This window comes from Macaca mulatta, chromosome 4 (genome assembly GCF_049350105.2).
Source record: "Macaca mulatta isolate MMU2019108-1 chromosome 4, T2T-MMU8v2.0, whole genome shotgun sequence".
Taxonomy (NCBI): domain Eukaryota; kingdom Metazoa; phylum Chordata; class Mammalia; order Primates; family Cercopithecidae; genus Macaca; species Macaca mulatta.
The window spans coordinates 101080112-101101404 of NC_133409.1; the positions used below are offsets into that span (position 1 = coordinate 101080112).

The 21293-nt window shown below is 37.8% G+C and overlaps 1 protein-coding gene and 1 non-coding gene across 2 annotated transcripts in view; one reads left to right on the top strand and one right to left on the bottom strand.

Annotated features, from left to right (window-relative positions):
• Nucleotides 1-1637: 1637 nt before the first annotated feature.
• Nucleotides 1638-21293, top strand: part of TBX18 (T-box transcription factor 18) — a 30468-nt gene continuing 10812 nt past the window's right edge. The window contains exons 1-5 of the mRNA XM_001086401.5: nucleotides 1638-2342; nucleotides 3482-3686; nucleotides 5881-5982; nucleotides 9447-9618; nucleotides 18222-18389. Of these exons, the coding sequence (XP_001086401.1) occupies nucleotides 2051-2342; nucleotides 3482-3686; nucleotides 5881-5982; nucleotides 9447-9618; nucleotides 18222-18389 (939 nt within the window). The 5' untranslated portion in view covers nucleotides 1638-2050. The remainder of the gene's footprint in view (nucleotides 2343-3481; nucleotides 3687-5880; nucleotides 5983-9446; nucleotides 9619-18221; nucleotides 18390-21293) is intronic.
• Nucleotides 19590-19692, bottom strand: LOC114677792 (U6 spliceosomal RNA). Its single transcript, XR_003729239.1, has one exon. It is a non-coding gene; the product is annotated as a U6 spliceosomal RNA (small nuclear RNA).

A 21293-nucleotide genomic window follows, 5' to 3' on the forward strand; every position in this document is an offset into this window, starting at 1 on the left:
CTGAAAGCTTACAGAGAAATCAGAGATAAAAGGGCAGCCAACGGTTGCGGAGATTAAATTAAACAAGGGAGACGAGGGAGAGGAAAAACATCCTTTGTCATATATATATATATATGTATATATACATATATATATATATGTCATATATATGACCAAGGATTATATACAGAGAGATGTCATATATATATGACAAAGGATTATATGTGTGTGTGTGTGTGTATATATATATAGAGAGAGAGAGAGAGAGAAGAGCGAGAGACACAGACACGGAGTCTTGCTCTGTCGCCAGGCTGGAGTGCAGTGGCGCGATCTCGGCTAACTGAAACCTCCGCCTCCCGAATTAAAGCGATTCTCCTGCCTCAGCCTCCTGAGTAGCTGGGACTACAGGTGTGCACCACGACGCCCAGATAATTTTTGTATTTATTTATTTATTTACTTACTTATTTAGTAGAGACGGGATTTCACCCTATTGGCCAAGATGGTCTCAATCTCTTGACCTCGTGATCCGCCCGCCTCGGCCTCTCAAAGTGCTGGGAATACAGGCATGAGCCACTGCGCCCGGCCTGCCGTGTATTTTATACTAAAGATGGAGTAATGTGCATGTTTAATTTTATTCTACAAGAGATTTGCTCCATTTATACCAAACATATATATATATGTTTTGTTAATCCTAACAAAAGTCGAGTGGAAACTACAAAATAAATTGTACATATATATGTTTGGTGTCATTTAATTAAAAATCACTGATTTTATTAAATTTGTTTTAAATATATCAGTGGACTCCTTAAAAGCCTGAAGTAACAATGGTAAATTGTCAAAAGTAGGACAAATACAAAGTTAGTTAAATCACAGAGAAGTTTTTCAAATGGGGAATTTTATTGCGTCTTTATACTTATTTCATTTTGCGAAGTTTTAAGGGGTTTTAAAGTTGTCCATATCGTTAAAGACATACAGAATGAAAATCTCATGACCTACGTTTTAAAATAACTACCACTCTTTGAAAGAAAAGCGGGGCTGCGGAAAGGGCGCGCTTTTTCTGACATTTATATGAGGGACTGAGAGTTAACGTAACATTTTACACTCCTAAAGAATTTACATATTTCTTAACCTGGTATCCCCCAAGAAAAAAATCACGGAGTAAAATTTAAATAAGCCTAAGCCATATCTGGCGCAGATTGAGTGCTGCCAAAAGCAGGAACGTTTAAATGAGGAAGGAGGGGCCTGCGAATTCTTCCCAGCTTCCCCATATTCTGAGTTTTAGCAACATTAAGTGACACGGAAGTGGGACGGCAATTACGGAACCTTGAAAGATTCTTGATATAATAACTTGTTGAACGTCTAGTTTAAAGCCGGGAGCTTCCGCCTTTCCAGGTCCTGGTGAGGAAAACTGGAGACTACGGGGCTGGACTCAGCTATGGACGTCAGAGAGACAGATCGAGTTCAGCGCGCGTGGGGCTGGCACATCCAAGCCAGACGGCGGCGCTTTTCACTCCTGGTTTTTCGCTACCTTGTAAGGAAGTGGGCGCGGGCTGCGAGGAGTCGGCGCCTCCCGATTGGCCGGCCGTCTGAGTGATGGACAGGGTCCCGGGCTCCGCCCCCGCCGCTTTATTGACACTAATGAGCAAGTTCTTCCCACCGCTCTCCTGCCTGGAAGTGCTGACAGATCAAGGCAACAAATTTCAATTACAATCCCTAATTTGTGTCCACAGAGTGTTTTTTACCCATGTTAGTCCTCTCTGGCGCATCAGTTGAGGCAGACCTCGGAGCAGCAGGAGGAGGTGGAAGGGGTGGGAGCAAAGGAGTGCATCAGTGAGAGAGCACGCGAGAGACCCAGGGAAGGAGACTTGGCCGGCGCGTCGCCGGTTCCTCGGATCCCAACACAAGCGAGAAAGAGGAAACGCCAAATCTGTTTTTTGCCCGCGGTGGGGAAGGGGGCAGATCTCGGGAGGCCCCGAGAGCCTATTAGTTTTTGGTAGGGGAAGAGCGAGAGCGCGCGTGTGCCCGCGTGAGTGTATATGAGAGAGGGGCAGGCGGGCGCGGGGCGGGGGGGATGGCCGAGAAGCGAAGGGGCTCGCCGTGCAGCATGCTAAGCCTCAAGGCGCACGCTTTCTCCGTGGAGGCGCTGATCGGCGCCGAGAAGCAGCAACAGCTTCAGAAGAAGCGGCGAAAACTGGGCGCCGAAGAGGCGGCGGGGGCCGTGGACGACGGAGGCTGCAGCCGCGGCGGCGGCGCGGGCGAAAAGGGCCCTTCTGAGGGAGACGAAGGCACTGCGCTCCCGCCGCCGGCTGGGGCGGCGTCTGGGCCGGCTCGGAGTGGCGCAGACCTGGAGCGCGGAGCCGCGGGTGAGTGGGCCCCTTTCTGCCTAACTTCTCTCCGGCGCTAACCTGAACTTCTGCGAGTCTGTGGGTGTGCGTGTGCGCCGCGTCCCTACGTGGCCAAGGCCACTCAGCCGCGAGCGCATTGGCCGTGTCAGGCGCAAAGCTAGCCGAGCAACCTGGTCACCCTCCAGACAGTTAAGATGCTGCTTCCAGCTTTGCCTCGCGGGCGGCCGCCGCCCACTCGGCGACCCGCGCCTTCGGCCGCGGCTGTTTGCGGCGTCTGGCGGTGCAGCTCTGTGTGCTTCCTGCGTCTGCCTCCCTTGGGGTTCCAGCCAATGGGTGCTCTTTTTTCTTTCCTAACTTTTAAAAGCACAGGGCGGGGAGGAGGGGAGCGACGGCATACCCCACCCCGAAACCGGAACGAATGCCCTAAACCGTTTGTGCAAACCAGGAAGAGGGCGGTGTATTTGGAAACTTGGTTTCCCGGAGGGTAGTTGAGCGGTTCCCTTCCCTTCTCTTGATTTCTCTGCCAAGGCCGACAGCGACCGCGGGCTTGCTTTTCACACGTTCTCTGCTGGGCTGGAAGCGCAGGGCGGCCGGGAGTTTGGCGAAAGCGGGGTCTGCAGAGCCTTTTAGAAGATGCCTCCGGCCCGGCGCAAAACGAGGCCCAAAACGAGGCGCCGCAGACGCCTATGGCTTAAGGAGGCCCAGTCTCTTGGGACCAGAGTCCGGGCGCTTTTGCTGCGTGCGCTTAGAGGCGCAGGTTACATCGGAGTTTGCACTGGGGACTCTGGACTCGGGAGCTCCTCTGACTCCGTCGGGCAAGCGTCCCAGACCCCGGCGGCGGCGTGAAACCTTTTCTGCTGGGGCCTTGACCCTGCGGAGGCCCAGCGGGTGGGATGGACGCTGCCCGCGCGCCTCTCCCAGGCTCAGGACTCTCGGGGACCAAACAGGCCACACTGGAGCCCCGAATGCGCCCCTTCGACAGGCACAGCGTGGGTGTCTATCGACTGGCTTGTTCTTTAGGAGGATCCGATGGCACCAAAGCTTCACCTTTTCTCCCGGTCATTTTCCCCTTCTCAGCCACTTGGTGGGCCCGTCTCAGCGGCTGCCTTCCCCTCAGTTTCCCTCACCGGTACCCTCTCTCTTCCTTTGCTGTCCAGGCGGCTGTGAGGACGGCTTCCAGCAGGGAGCTTCCCCTCTGGCGTCACCGGGAGGCTCCCCGAAGGGGTCCCCGGCGCCCTCCCTGGCCCGGCCCGGGACCCCTCTGCCCTCGCCGCAGGCCCCGCGGGTGGATCTGCAGGGAGCCGAGCTTTGGAAGCGCTTTCATGAGATAGGCACTGAGATGATCATCACCAAGGCCGGCAGGTAAAGGGCAAACTGGCGTGGACGCCTCTCCCCACTCCAGACCCTGTCTTCAGCCACCTCTAGCTCAGTCAGGAAGAAGGGACTGCAGCTCCGCAGGGGTTCTGGTTAGCGTTTTCGGTCAAACGGGACAAGGCCCCAGACCGTGGTTCACTTTGGAGGCTAGCTTTGGCTACCCACCACGAGTGCAGTCGGTGCACAGTCCAACTGCTCTCTGGTTGAATGCCAGGAAGAAAATTACTGTCGCCGCTGATGCCACAGCTGTCGCGGTTGATGTTCTGGGTTCAGGGTGGTTATAAATTTGAGGTCGTATTTACCCTTGTCCAGGTATTTATTTAGGCTCTAGTTGTCAGTTCTGGAACTAGGAAACAAATTCTTTTTTGTTTTTCCTTTTCTCTTTTATTTTTAAACAGCAGTTTACTCCAGTAAACTATGATTTGCTTTTTCAGATTTGAAACTCCCAGGCAGATTGGTTCTTTATCAGAAGATATCCTGGCAATTTGATAACATGATCTGTCCTGCTATTTCATATTAGACTAGGAGGAAAAGTCACTGGACTCACCCACAATACATGTTTAATTATTAATAGGTGCAAGAATAATTACCCTGATTTTTAAAAAGCATCCTGTTTATGGAGTAGCTGGTTATTTTATTTTATTTATTTTTTGTCCTAAATGGAATCCAACACAGCCTGAATTTGCTAAGGAATACTTACATTTTTTTTTAAATAAAAACTTACATCGGTTTTTTAAAAAGTGTGAAATTCGCCCATCCATTGGTTAGTAAAATAAATGGATTTGTTGGGCAGATCATATTAATTTAAGGTAGGTACATGAATATTTGCATTTTAAGTTTTCAGTTTATTTAGTGCAATGAAATCTATGAATAATAAGCTTCCTTAAACGGAACTTTAAAAAGCACACACAACTCTTTCAGGGAGTACACATGGTAAAAACCTGGATAGCATAAAAAGTATCCAAACTTATTAGAAATTACAAAAAAAACCATATTTTATTGAATCCATATGCTACCTTCTACATTTTCACAGAGCTTTTATTAATGATCCAAATTCAGTCTTCACCAACACAAAGCAATAGTTGTCTTATAAAGGATGTAGTTAAAGACCTTTACTCTTTATCTTACAGGTGCACTGAAATAACACTAAAACAGCCAGCGTATTAAATTGTTCTCATACCTAGTTAGGAGTAATAGACTTTATTTTTTTCTGGAAGTAGTCTTTCATGGTTGTTATAGAAAAAAATTTGGTAAATAACTACTAAAATTTCTGTTAAAAGGTTAAATTAACAAAAATTAGATTTCCTTGGAAGGGACTTAAATGTAAATCATTAGATGATTTTAAAAAAATCAAACTGCTATATTTGTTTCTTATATACATTAATTTACTGTTGTATTCTTTGCTGCTGTGCCTTTTTAAACCGATGGGTGCATTTACGCTAGCATCTCCTTTGATATACATCTTTGGGAAGCCAGGATAAATGCAAATTTTCATCTGTTTTAATTAGCAAAGTTTTGAGTAAATGTGGTTAAGTAAGAAAACATTTTCATGGTATGGCGGGGGAAGAAATGATTTGGTAAATATACATTGTGTTTAGTTTCTGCTTTCAATAAAGAAGTTTTACTATACCTTTCAAATTTAAAGCAACTTTTGCACTTCACCTTTACCATGCTGCAGACAGGAAGTCCTGTCTCAATAAAGAACATATTGTTTGGTTATAGCATGGCACATTGGCTCCTTGTGGTTTTTTATAACCCTTTAAAAATTTCACATTATAATGTATTTTATCACTTTCAGAGATCCAAATTTTGTATTTCTACCATTTGTTACATTTTATTAGTTGTATTACTAAAGTAAATATGCTTATTGATTTTGTTTAAAAAATAAGATGCTTTCTTTTGCGCCATTACTCCCTCAGTGTAAAATTCTTTTACTTTTAGCTATACTGACATTTCAGTAAACACAGAACACATGTACACAGGGCGTAACAAATTACATTTAAAAATATCAGTTTTGATATGTTCTATGTCCCCACTCCTTGAATTAACATTGGCAAAGTGAATACTATAAATTTATCCATATTAAAAATAGAGATCCAAGAGGTTTCTTTGCTTGTTCAGTCACCATCCTTAGTCACAACCAGAAACCCCAAACCCTCTTTCTCTTCACCTTTTTAAATAGGCGCATGTTTCCAGCAATGAGAGTGAAGATCTCTGGATTAGATCCTCACCAGCAATATTACATTGCCATGGATATTGTACCAGTGGACAACAAAAGATACAGGTACAGTGATTAGATACTGAACTATATACAAAAAAAACCACAAAACACTAGGATTTTGCAGGCTAGTGCCTGTTTGATCTGTGAGGACTGTGATCTTTGTTTCCAGAAGTCTGTAGAATTTCCAGATCCGTACTTTAACGCCCATGGGTGCCAGCGGCCCAGATGGTGCCTTTTCTTGCAGCAAATGTGGAAACTTAATTTTTGTTTTGTTTTTAGTAGACACAGAAATGTTTTCAAATATTGAGAACTTCTAAAAGGGGATAATTTGGTGTTGCTAAACTAAATGTGTCTTTTATATTGACTTACATTTCAATGCGAATTTTGAGAGGAAATGTTATGTAATGTTTACAGATATAAATTATATTAAATGGAAAGTCATAATTTCTTCGTGATCTTTTTGTCATGTAAATTTCCTTTATCTTGTTACATACAAAACCATCAATGTTTGTAGACTGTTTTTTAATTTCAGAAAATTATTTAAGGTTTTCTACAAGTAAGAAAAATAAAAATCATATAATTTATTGTGATATTAGGACATCACTAAACTAGTAAAAAAATTTTTCCTTTCTGTTGTTTTTTTGGTTTGTGTTATAGTAACTTTTAAAAACTTTTAATATTTGGATTTTGAAAGGGAACGTATTTATGTAAAGATCAAGTAAATTTTGAAAATATACACGTTCTTCAGTTTCAAACCAGTCTTTACTCTTTTTTTTTTCCCTGCCAGAAAACAAATCAGCAATTTTCAGTGACAATGCTTTATATTTTTCTGAAGCGTTAAACACATTAACATTTAAATAAGGACGTTTTGTGTGTTTGGAAGATTAGAAGATACTGTTTTAAATTTTGCTTGTCTTCATTTCTCACTTTTTGTTGTTGTTGTATGGGACAGAGCTTTTAATACGTTTTTAAACAAAATCAGATTTGGTTTTTATCACTTCAGCAATTTAAGGAATTGCTTTTTCGAAATAGCCTACTAAAAGTACACAGATTTTAATTAGTCCATGGACATATGGAATACTACAAAAAGGGGTAATAAAAAAGACAGTCTTATTATTTGTTTTGTGTATAAGTTATATTATTTTAATCAAATAAGTCATTAGGGAGTTTTGCTAAAATGATCTACCACATGACAGAAGCTAGAAAACATTAAAGTTCATTATTTAAATATACTTGATTTAAAACCCATATTCTAAACTGGGGTTTTGTGCTGAGGAAGATAATATAATTCTTAATAAGCTTAATAATTATTCTTTCTCTTCTAAGTTTGTCTCCTATTTGTTTTCCCAATGTTTTCCCTACATTTCAGTTGGTTTATTTTACTTAATTGATTCAAATTTACTGTATAGAAATAAAGACATTTCAGAAATTAGTATTATGATGCCAGGTTTTAAAAGATCAAATTGTAAAACGTAATTTGTTTTCACTTATATTGCTTCCCAGGAAGAAATTTATTTGTACTATTTGTGTTTAGAATGTTTTACAAAGAATGTATAACTTGTAGCTTTTATTCTGTCAGTGGGTGTGGAGTTTTGACTATTCTAATTGCATACTTTTTCAAGGTTTTGTTAGAGCATATTACTCTATTTGTTTTGGCAGTAACTCAATTCATTTCCACAGTGTAATTTTTCTTGAATTTCTAAGATTTTCATTTCATTTATCAATGTTTTCAGCAACATTAGGAAAAAATTTGGCTCATTTTCTAATGTTAGAGTGGTATTTGGTCAAGTTAAAAATTATTGTCACTTGTTAGAATATAAAATTAATATTTACAAAAGCCCACAATTAGGAACTTATTGAAATTACATCATACCAATTAAAAGAAAAAGGTTTCTCTTTTTCTTTCTTTCTTTCTTTCTTTCTTTCTTTCTTTCTTTCTTTCTTTCTTTCTTTCTTTCTTTTTTTTTTTTTTTTTGATGGAGTCTTGCTCTGTTGCCCAGGCTGGAGTGCAATGGCGTGATCTCGGCTCACTGCAACCTCCGCTTCCCAGGTTCAAGCCATTCTCCTGCCTCAGCCTCCCCAATAGCTGGGATCACAGGTGCCTGCTACCATGCCCGGCTAATATTTTGTATTTTTAGTAGAGACGGGGTCTCACTATGTTGACCAGGCTGGTCTCGAATTCCTGAACTCATGATCCGCCTACCTCAGCCTCCCAAAGTGCTGATTACAGGCATAAGCCACAGTCCCTGGCCTAAAGGAAGATTTCTAAAAGAGTATCCCTAATTTTATGATTACATATTTTTTTCCCAAGAAAAGAAATGAAAGACTAGAAGGTGTATTGAGCCCAAAATGAACTATGTGACGGATAATTGAAACAAAGGGCCTCATCAGAGACGTTCTGAAATATTTTATACTCTCATAAAAAGAAACGTGTATATAACACAGGTAGACTTTTCTGAGACTATTTGCAAATTACGACTTTAAATTGTATGCTAATCTTAACATAAATGGAAGGAAAATATCTAAGTATAGAATTTTATTTTATAATTTTTTCCTTCATTGTTATACTAGTTTCTAATTTTTTAATTAGCTTATTTTAAATTATTAAATGGTAATCTTAATATAGTTAAATATTAATATTTCTTGAGGCATTGTTATTTAAATGTTTTATTCTTACTGAGTCAATATATTTGTCATATAAAGAAATAGAATAGGATGTTTTGTTTCCTAATTAGAAAAGTAATATTAATTAGATATACCATTATTTTCAAAGTTTGATTTATTTTTTGATTAGTAATATTTGAAAATGATTTGAAAGAATTTTTTTAAAAGGCTCAGGAAAGAAATATAGGAGATGAATAAGGGCCTACATTTTATGATAATACAGATAATACAGAACGTTCTAATTAAACCAAATACTTTTGTCCTCAATATATACCTCAATATATAGTGTCATAGTATTGCAAAAAATACCAAATGATAACAGATAAAACATTTTTTCCTATTAAAAAAAAGTTTCTAGAACTTCTGACTATTTCCTCTTGCCTTTCTACTGTCTGTTCCATAAGCCTGAACATAGTCTAACATGGGAAGCGATCTTGAAGGAAGTGGGACACTTTGAAATGTAACTCTCAAGTATTTTTGAGATTTACTTAAAGGTGAGCTTTACAAGCTATTTGTTTTTTCATGTTGATGGAATATTCAGAAGAAAAATGGAAAATATCAGAGTTGGAATGTCACGGGTGAATAAGTGTCATTCATAAGAATGAAGATACTTGCATTTATGGTGGTGATAGTGTACATATTTTTCACGAAGCCCTTAACATGCCCCTTAGTCTGAATTGTCAGCAGGCCACTGCTGCCTTAGAAAGGTTTTGAAAAGCACTTGAAATCTCATTTTTAGTGTAAAGAGGAAATTGATTTATTTTAAACCTGAAACAAAATAGGCACACATTTTGTCTGATTCTACTGAGTTGGACATTCCAAGGTACAAATAGTATACTGAATGCCTGGTCATTGCCTTCTAGGTATGTTTACCACAGCTCAAAGTGGATGGTGGCAGGTAATGCTGACTCCCCTGTGCCACCCCGGGTGTACATTCATCCAGACTCGCCTGCCTCGGGGGAGACTTGGATGAGACAAGTGATCAGCTTCGACAAGCTGAAGCTCACCAACAATGAACTGGATGACCAAGGCCATGTGAGTAGATGGCCTCTTTATTGCATCTATAGATGGCACAGCCACATCTACACTGTGCCTGACTGAAGGAAATGGATGGTTCTAAGATCATAATGTTCATTGCCTGATTGATTAGTATGTACATAATCTGTGCAAAATCAAGTTTATATTTGCATAGACTGTGCCTGTTGCCTGAGTTATCCTATGGGGCATTTAATAGGTTAAAACTAGGTACAGCATTTTTATTGGAATGAAAGTACTGGAAGCAGAGATGTTCTTAGGCAAAATATTTGTGTGAAATCTCATGACGTGTTAATTATTATACTGTGAATATGAACACTTTGGAGTTGGGTTAATAAGGATAATGATTTATTGTGTCCTGCCTGCATCCAGCTCTTTGTCAGCGGAGACTCATTGCTTCTCAGTAATTGCCTAAGCTTATGCTGTTTGTGTGTTCCATCTGCAAGTTTCCAGTTGTTTTGTAATGACACCTAATGTGTCAAAATGTTGCAACAGTCATTCCTTTTATTCTTAAAACTGCTGAAACATGATACATAAATCAAAGTTCAGCCATTCCAATAATGCAGTCATTTTTAACACCTTAGTAATTTTTATGCAGTATTCTTCCCAGGCAAGATTTTTACACTATTATGTTAATAAATACGTAACTGGATACTTGCTGATTTCTGTTCAAAGCCAGCATTTTTAAAATTAGGTTTATGTTATTTAAGAGCGTTTTGATTAAGGGAGGATTAAAATGCCTTTCGAAGAATATGTCATACATAAAAGAAATATCAACTTGTTTATTTCTTAAAGGAGTGATGTAAAGATAGCATATTTATGAGAATATCTTTTAAAACAAAATGCAGGTTGTCATAAACTAGTAATATAGTGATGACAGGATATGGTTTGGAAGTTGCCACACAGTATCTTAAGAAATTGACCTTAATGAAAACATTCCAGTATAAATTTCACTGTGATACAAATGCGGTAGGTGGATTTTTAAGATGTAACTAGTAAGATCTCACACTGCCAGTGTTTTTATTTCTTGATTGTTGCCTTTTATGACTTAAAATAGAAATAAAAAAGTAATAGTAGATTTCTTTTCTGCACCCAACTTCATGTCCTATATTTTAGTGCATTACTTCTTCACTCTCCTTATTTTTATTCCTTATTTTTACAGTTTAACACAGTTGTAACTATTTTTCACAGGAATTCAGTGAAATAACACTGGTTTCTTCTGTGTCACTGAGGCAGCTGACTGTGAAATATGCTCAGCACATTCACTGAAGGACTTTTTTTGGAATAGAACATTTTAGACTTAATGTCTTTAGCATTACTTGTTATCAAAACCTTAAGTACACTACCTTTTCTCGTGAGTTCTACAGTTTAAAAAACATATGCTCTAAAGAGATAAGTGGTGATAAAAACTATATGCCATCATGTATAAGGTATAAGCTTCTTAATAATTTAAATCAATATAGTAATTTTACAGTTCTAATTCTTTCAGTCCGAATTACTGGTTTTCTATTTAATATCTGATGTACCAAATATTAGATGTAGATCTAGTAATTTATCAACCTGTGTGATACTAACTTTATGATTTCAGTAGACTTTATTTAAAACAGCATTCTTCAGAAAATAGGATGTGTGTGTGTGTGTGGAGAGAGAGAGAGAAAAAAAAGAGAGAGAAAAACAGAGACAGAGAGAGCAATTTATTTTAAGGAACTTACCAGGAAAATTTGGGTCCTGACAAGTCCGAAATCTGCACAGCCAAATGGAGACCTAGGGAATAAATGATGTTGCAGCTTGAGTGTGAAGGTAGTTTTGTAATAGAATTCCCCCTTCCTCTGGGGATCTCAGTCTGTTTTCTCATACGGTCTTCAACTGGTTGAATGAAGCCTACCCACGTTATGGAGGGTAGTCCACTTTTCTCAAAAGTCTGCTGATTTAAATGTTGATCTCATCTAAAAAGTACCTTGGTAGCAACATCTAGACTGGTGTTTGACCAAATATCTGGGTACTGTGGCATAGCCAATTTGACACATAAGATTAACTGTCACACAGCATTTGTTTACAACACAAAATAATAGATTACAAATTGAAATTCAGTTACTTAAACCGAAATAATTATAATATTTTACTATTAGGGAAATAAACATAGCAGAAAATAGGCAAAACATAGAGATGTATATTGTCTAACTGCTGAAAATTTTCCTTTAAAGTTGTAGCAGAATGTACTAGTTGAATAAATAGAGGTACATTAACATGTGGGGAGCAGGGAGAGAGATGTATCTGTGCAATTTGGAAGCAAGTGAATTGCCTTTGGTAATGGTAAAAATGTACATACGTATTACTTGATACCAGAGGAGAAGTAGGAGGGAAAGTGCCCTTTTTCATTATTCATTTAGAAAACATACTTCTGAAGATGTTATCCAGTGTGGTAAAAGATACAAAGCTGGGCACGGTGGCTTGACCTGGGCATGGTGGCTCATGCCTGTAACCCCAGCACTTTGGGAGGCTGAGGCAGGCAGATCACCTGAGGTCAGGAGTTTGAGACCAGGCTGGCCAACATGATGAAACCCTGTCTCAACTAAAAATACAAAAATTAACCAGGCATGGTGGTGCTTGCCTGTAGTTCCAGCTACTCGGGAGGCTGAGGCAGGAGAATCACTTGAACCCAGGAGGCAGAGGTTGTAGTGAGTTGAGATCATGCCACTACACTCCAACCCAGGTGACAGAGTAAGACTCTGCTTCAAAAAATAAAAAATAAGATAAAAGCCATGATCTCTGCTTTCTGTGACTTTCTAGCCTAGGTGGGGAGAGAAGAAGCTGTGCACACAGATTATCATCCTGCCAGCTCAGAGAAGTACAGATGCCAGTGTCACCGTATTCCAGCCAGAAAAGATGAGAAAGGCTTTGTGAAGCAAGAATCTGTTTAATTACTCAGCTTGATGACCCTAAATGAGGCTAGATTAAATATTAGGAATTTGTTTCTAATTCTGTTGTTGATTGTGTTCAGGGTATAAGAAGACAGTAGTATTGTTATGGTAGGACTTTCTAATTCAAACGTCCCTTTGTTGATGCACTGATGTCTTGGGAACTTACCGCTCTACCCTTAAACGTAGTAGAGGTTCATCCCTCTACCCTTGCCCACCCTCAGCCCTCAATTCCAAAAGAAGTAATGCTGATCTCTAATTAGTAAAGCTATAGACTCAAATCAGAGGTGATTTTCTAGCTTGCTTTCTAAATGGCTTTTTTTTTTTTTTCCTTCTCAGTTCCAGTTTTACTCTGCCAGATCTGTACAAGTGTGCAGCATAGTGACTTGAGAACTCCTTGGAGACCTGGGACTTTATTAATTTAACACAAAATGATGGCAGGAATCAAATCTTTGCAGTGCTTTGACTGGACGTAGGAGCACATGAGACATGAGATGATGTGACATTGAGGTTTTCCCCAAAGTGACTTTTCAGGTGTTCAAATATCATGAATTATTTGGAGAGGAATAGTGGTGAAATTCCAGAGTGGAAATGTTCCACCACTCCACAGCTAATCTTTGAATGTTTTGAAGACCTTAATGTCTGCCTGATCCTTGGTGAATCCATAGCCAGCTTTATGCTGGCTTTTATACAAATCAAGACTGTTCCTTGAGCTACCCATGTGCAGAGGGGTTAGTATGCTTGAGTAGGGTAATTCCTTCCCATCATGTACATGTTTCCCAATTCCTCTGGAATTTTCCATCTGAAGGAAAACATTTAGATCAGCATTTTTATTAATAATTAGAAGACATTTAACAGGTAGTGGTGTACCTTAAGCCTCATAAGGATTTGTACCCATGGTGCTGTGGTGCTTTGGAAGGAAGCTTGGCCAGACAGCCACAGTGGGGCCTGTGGGAGGACCTGTACTCCCAGCTGCTGAGGACTCAGTGATACTGATGCCTTCACTCTTTCTCGCTTCTCTTTGAGAATCAGGTGTGGAAGTAGCATGTTATAGGGGAGATTGCGGAGGTCTCCCTGGTGGAAGGACCTTGCAATTGCTTAGAGGTATGACACATTTGTGTTTGTGGGCAAGTCACTTTCACTCTCTGAGGCTTGATTTTCTAATAGGTTATATATATTGGAATCAGAGAACTTAGGGTGAACCAAATGAACTGATGAACTCGAAAGTACTTATCTGTAAAGAGTCCACTATATACAGCATAATGCGTAAAACAAAAAGAAGCCTACCTTGCTACGGAGTTTGTGATCCATTGTTATAGCCTTGATTCCTACCATTTAAAGTGAGTCAGTACGTGGTGTTACCAAAAAATGTAGGGAGCAACGTTTTTGTTATCTGTTTCTCATTGGTCCTTTGATTGACTTATTACATCATGTGAATTTAGGTCATCTGGAAAAATTCCAGTCAGCAGGGAGTGTTTTCTTATTGAGCTATCCTGTAAGACTAGACACAGTTGCCTGTCTGTGAGATCTTAGGCTCTTTCGACTCATCAGATGAGAAATATACAATATTATGCTTTTTTTTGACACAAATCTAGGTGTCCTTAGAGTAGAAAAATGTGTATTAGCCTGTACTGTGAATGCAGTTTGTATTTATGGACTTGTGTGACTGTAATACTAGCTAAACCCAAGAGAAAATAATCCTTCTGAACAGATCAGAGAGCACTGAACATTGCACATCACATAGAATTATTTGTGTTTTGGAGATGGGCATCATATCATTGTGGTCTTCTTGTTTATAAGACCAGTGGTTCTCCTGGTTCTATTTGCTCTATTAAATAAGCAAAATTTTGTTGAGCATTCATGATTATAAGTTTGATAGTTAATCAAATAGTTCATCCCTGTGCCCCTGCCCACCCCAGAGCCCCCAATTCCAAAAGAAGTTAACACTGATTTCTAATTAGTAAAGCTGTAGACTCAAATGAGAGGTGATTTCCTAGCTTGCTTTCTAAATTGCTTTTGTTTCTCTTCTCAATTCCTACTTTTACTCTGCCAAATCTGTGCAACTGTGCAGCATAGTGACTTGAGAACTCCATATAGACCTGGGACTTTTATTCATCTAGCACAAAATGATTGCAGGAATCAAATCCTTGCAGTGCTTTAACTGGACCTAGGACCACATGAGACATTAAAAAGCATCTAATGCTATCGTACAAAGAAGAACTGAGGCTTGTTTCTCCGTATCTAAAAAATTCCAGGGATACACAAAATTCTTATAGATAATACTGAATGCATATTATTTTTCTTGAGCAATCTTCAGATTACTATTGATAGTTGCTCCTTAACATGGAAACAAGACATACATCAGCCATTTATGTATCCTACTCCAATATACCCCACTTGAAGTCTTTTTTGAAATATGGTAAGGATATTTTGAAAAGTAACTTTAAAATATTTATAACTATATGGAGAAATCTGCTAGAGAGAACAGTCCTCATAAAACAAGAACCTGCTTTTCATTGACTAGTAAAAAGAAACCCAAATGAATCTTTGTTTCTGTAATTACAACTCAGTCCAATCTTCTGAAATTGGCTATGCATTTATTTTTGTTTGTTTAATGTAAAGTAACTTTTCTTCAGTTTTTCTTCTGCTTAGAAATTTGTTTCTAAAAGATATGCTAATTCTCCCTGGGAGTTTATAAATGTCATTGTTTTGTCCCTTGTTGTTTGCTTATCAGTGGCATTTTGTTTCTTAGCTTGGAGAAGAGGAAGAGTTCTCCCTTAAACTCCGCTGCTCCCCAAAATATCAAGTGAATATCACTTTCTAATGAGATAAATTAATTAAGAAATAAAGAGGGAGAGGGAAAGCAGAGTTAACATTAATGGTTGCTATGACATGATTGGTCATTTGCTGTTTTATATTTATATTAAAAGAGTATGTTAAAAGGTACGTTAACTGATGAGACACCAGATGGGGCTTAATTAACTGCTTCTATAGGCTGAGACCCTTTTTTGAGTTTCCTTTGCTGGGCCTGGCCCTGTGATGATGCCTGCCCACAAAATATGAATTCATAATGAATGCACATGAATGTGGTGGTGAGAGGACGAGCCATGGGCCAGGGGACCCAGCTTCCAGGTTCAGCCTTGAGGATTCAGAAGTCTCTTGCTAATGCAGACCTTAGTTTTCTATCTATAAATTGGAGTATTAATGTCAGTTTTTTCAGACTTAAATATATCTAAGGTAATGTCACATAGAACCCTGCATATCAAACAGGGAAGGGAGGCACCTCTAATTAGAGGGCGGTAAACAGACCTCAGAATCCATCTTGCCTACTCCTTTTTCCTAATATAGTTGTGAAAAATAATATCTACTGGGTCCACATGTCTGCAAGATACCTTTCAACCCTGCTGAGATATTATGCTTCCAAGAACATAAATTTAGATTTAGATTATACCTTTTTTTTTTTTTTTTGAGATGGAATCTCGCTCTGTCTTCAGACTGGAGTGCAGTGGCGCTATCTCGGCTCACTGCAACCTCTGCCTCCCAGGTTCAAACAATCCTCCTGCCTCAGCTTCCCAAGTAGCTGGGACTACATGCACGTGCCACCACGCCCAGCTAATTTTTTGTAGTTTTAATAGAGACAGAGTTTCACCATGTTGGCCAGGATCGTCTCGATTTCTTGACCTCGTGATCCACCTACCTCAGCCTCCCAAAGTGCTGGGATTACAGGCATGAGCCACCATGCCTGGCCGATTATACCTTTTTAAATGAGGATTAGTGAACATATTACTCAGGTAATATACAAAAGAAATGAGAATAAAAATATTCTATATTCACTAAAAATCTGTTTAGAGTGTGCTGATCACTAGAACCATTATAATTAAATGTTGCTTCTGTGTTTTTACACACATCAAGATATACATTTTATTTTCTACTTTATTTTGTACCTTTATTTATTAAAAAAATTTCTTGTTGCAACCCTTTATGTTGATTTCGTAAGTCACTAATAGATCATTAAAATTCTTCCCTTTACATAGAGCAAAGAGAAATTTCCAGAATTTCTGGAATTCTAGAAAGAGAATTTTCCTGAGATTGCAGATTTGCATGTGTCTCCAGGTGATGGTGAGGGTTATTTTCCCTGTTGTCCTTTCCTCACACTCATGCTTCCTCCTTTAGTGTGTCTGGTCGGCATGATCATGTGCTATCTAGGCATTTCTTTCACGGACAGAAGGAAAACTGCAGGGTTAAAAAAAAAAATCTTGGCCACAGTGCTGGTTGCTGCCAGAAAGTAAAGAATCTTCTTGTGGCAGCAAACACACTTTCCAGATATAGGAAAATCTGTGTTTGGGCTGACCAAATATTCTGAATGTGTCTTATTAAACTGCCCACATCCTAAACACAAGGCAGGCCAACCACTGCATTTCCCTAAGAGTTTTCTGTGAACCTTTGTTCTATAAATTCATAATGGCTCAGAAATTGAATTCAAATCTTATAGCTCAGGAAAGATACAGGTTTCTTAAGGAAACTCCTTAATGAATACCTGAATATGGAATCCCAGCAGCAAACAGAAAATCCCATTGGATGAAGCTGTTTCTTCACCCTACCCCATCAGCCTTGAAAGCATAGAATATATAAAGAAGAAAAAATTCACTCACAATTCCATCATCCAGAGCAATCACTGTTCATATCTTTCTATGGGTCATTTTTACTCTATTTTTATGTAGTTGTAACAAGCTTATAAACAATTTAGGTCATTTTTTTAAATTTAAGATTTTAAAAGTATTTTATTACATGGTAAAACAAAATAATGCTGTATTTCATTGTGTGGATTTCATTCACCTAAGTAATTTACTCATGTTGGATATGTAAATGGCTTATAATTTTTCTACTGTTATAAATAATGTGATACCCATCTTTGTACATGAAAAGCTTTTCTGAATTTGTAATACTTCCTTAGGATAAATTCTCAGATGTGGAATCATTGGATAGAAGGTAGTTAAACCATATTATCAGATTTCCCCAGCAGCATCTGAGAGGGCCAGCTTTTCTGTTCTCTGCAGTCTGAGTAATGGAAGCCTCATTGTGATACAGGCACAGACACTGGGCGCTCCTAGCAAACTAGAAACTTTGTGAGCCACACAAAAAACAGATGCTGGAGTGTCCTTAAAATTCCCTTTGCCCTTGAATAGACATATGTAGTCACGAATTGGGGAAACATTTCCTCTGAAAAAAAAAGTATTCCCTTGTCTGGGAATACTTATCTTTTAGGGGATGGGTGTGGTACAATTTAAATGATGATTTCAGTCTCGTTTGTAGTTTTATTGGTTTGGACTCTGTGCTCCATTGGGGTCATTATAAATAAAATGCTTATTAATTTATTCCTGTGTTTTTAGCAACAGAAAATTTGATGTTAAGTTCACATGGTTGTACACAGGGTTTCACTAAAATAGTGCTTTTTATTTTGTATTTTTATGTACATTTTACAAATAACTTCTTAGCCTTCCTTCTCCAGTTCTGATATATCTTATTAAATTGACACCTCTGCATCCTTCCTTCTCCAGTTCTGATATATCTTATTAAATTGACACCTTTCCAATCAGAATTGGTTGTACACATTAAATATTTTGTCATGGTGTTGAGATTGGGCAGAGGCTCCTGATAAATTTGGCTTTTCCTTCTTTGATACAGATTATTCTTCATTCTATGCACAAATACCAACCACGAGTGCACGTCATCCGTAAAGACTGTGGAGACGATCTTTCTCCCATCAAGCCTGTTCCATCCGGGGAGGGAGTAAAGGCATTCTCCTTTCCAGAAACTGTCTTCACAACCGTCACTGCCTATCAGAATCAGCAGGTATTGTTCTCAGAATTGGTATCTTTGTGGACTTTTCATTTTGGGTGAAGAGAGGAAGTTAGGTATCCTTCTCACTCTAAATGTTATGAATTAGCATAAAGCATTTGCCATATATGACATTCAAAGTGTATATATGTGAATAACAGTTCTTTATCCATGATTTTCCAAGTAAGGCTGCTCTAATGTTGACTTCTTTAGACAAACCATGTCTCATGACCGACAGTGTAGGTTTACTTTCCGTTTTGAGCTATTGAATTATGATATCATAATTAAAATTAGAATGTATTTTTATTGCCTAAAAAATAGACATGTAAAATATTAAAAATGAATTGTATCATAGAGCATGCGACTTGATAGCTCACTTTATTTTTAAACTATATTCTAAAAATATTTCAGAAACATCCTGTATAGTCATTTTGGTACATATCCAAAGGGCTATTTCTTTCAAGATATGCTTTAATTGTGATAGAAGATGATAAACATGCTTATAGTCTGAGAGATCAGCAATGGTGGAATAATAATTTCATAAAGTTAGAAATAGTTTGAGAAGTGAAATATTCCCTTTCTATATGGGTAAACGTATATATTTCTCTAAGGCTATGTTTATATGGGTCAGTTAGGTGGATAATTGAATCAGAGGCAATATGTAATCCATGCTGGAATTCCAGCTGGTTTTCATAAGAAATATCCATGTAATATAAGCCAATGTGGCCTGTGGTAGATTTTGTTTTTTTTCCTTTAATTTCAGTGGTCAGCAGAATTGTTTTAGGTCTCCATTTCTCTTTACATTTATATACATTTCAATTACAAATTTAAGGCTTTTAAATCTCTCTGTTGTGGTTTCTGTTGTTATAAAGCTTCTTAGAAGATTTAGATCCTATCCCATGTGTTCTTTGGGCTGAGAAGCTCAATGGCTCTTATCCGTATGGAGACATCAGTCTCACAACCGAAGCTGTCCTGTCCTCTCACACTCATGTTGCCACTCTTTTATAAGCTTTTAGGAAGGAACATGAAATGTTATTTTTTAAAGGTCCATAGATAATATATTTAATAATATATTAAAATATATGTAATGCATATTTATTAATACATTAATATATCTACTAGATTATCAGATATATTAGTATATTCAAAAATATGTAAAATATATTTAATGTAATATATTTAATAATATGTTGAAATATATTCAATATTTTATATATATTTATAGAATGCTTCATGAATTTGTGTATCATCTTTATACAGGGACCATGCTAATCTTCTCTGTTTGGTTTCAATTTTAGTATATGTGCTGCTGAAGCAAGCATAATAGATTTAATATAGCATATTTAATGTGTTATATGTAACAAATGTAATGTATTTAATATAATAAATATATTAAAATAAATATCTATATAAATACATAAATTGTATAATACACTATACAATAATATATTATATAATTATAATATGCTTAATATAATTACATTTAGTACATTATATGAGATATAATTATATATTTTATATATTAAAATATATGAGGGACAGAAAATGATTTTTTGGGGGAAAAAGTAACACATGAGAAAATAGCAGAGGCGTTTAGTATTCTTTTAACAATCTCAATTCGTCGTCTCTTTTTCTGTCTCTCTTCCTCTTTTTTTGTCTCTCTCTCACACACAAATTAACTGTGCTCTTTCTATATTTTCTTCCACCCTCAGTGGTACAGTAAGTGCAGTTTTGGCACATGTTGTGACTAACACAAATTAATTAACATTGAGAAGTTGATTAAGATGATGGACAGATTAGAGGGGAAATTGATAATGATAACATGCAATCATATTTACTTTTTAGTTTCCTGGCTACTATTTTTAAGAACTTAACGGAACATTGTAAGCAGATTAGTGGTTAATAGCATGAGCTCTGCAGCCTGTGGTCCTGGCTTACTTAAGCTTCAGTTTAAAATAAAACACAAAACTGAGATAATAGCTATATATAAGTTGCTCTAGTAATTAAATGAGTAGTATGCATAAAACTAAGCACAGTGTACATTTTATGCACTCAATACATATGTTAGTAATAAAAATGATGATAGCAGCAATTGTGTTATATCTCTGTTTTAACAAGGCACCATTATATAAATCTGTACTTTTTAAAAACCAATATTTTAAATGAACATTTACATTACTTAATGATTTTTAAACATTATTAAAATAAACAGAAAATTGAGCTCTATTGATCTGTAAAGAAGAATTGTTTCAATGACAGAGTGGCAGACATGATGACTTAATTAGCAAACCTTTTCATTATATCATTTATAATGTAGTTTTATCCACATACTAATATAACATCATATGGATCACATATGTCTTAAGTGTTGCGTGGCCGAATGGAGAGTATGCACAGGCAATGTAGGGGGACTGCAGATGACTTTTATCCAACAGTTTTTGTACTTAGCCAAGATGGTGCAATTAGAAGTATGTTCATTAACTTTGTAGAGTTCATTAAGCCCAGGAATTTAGAAGCCAAAACATGATGTGTCTCTTAGAAAATAGGCTGTAAATTCCTCTGGGCAAAGTAGAGATCTGGTAATAACGCAGATGGGATGGTATTTATTAGTGTCAAGTTCAGGATGTCATAACTAAAAAAAAACTATTAATGGAGATGATTAAACCATTTGTAAAAATTTTCCCCCTAAATCGTGGTGTCTTAGTGGGCAAAAAGCTGGTTATGAGTCAACAAATTAGAACTCTTGTTAAAACTAAAACGTCATATATAGGAACCATTTCACTACCTATGCATATCTCACAGTATGTTGTGTACCTCAGTATAACACAATACAATTTATTTTGAAAGAAAGTTAAAATGAAAGCATCATTTATTTTTACTCCATTCAGTATGAGATTTGATGTCATTAGAACCTTCAAG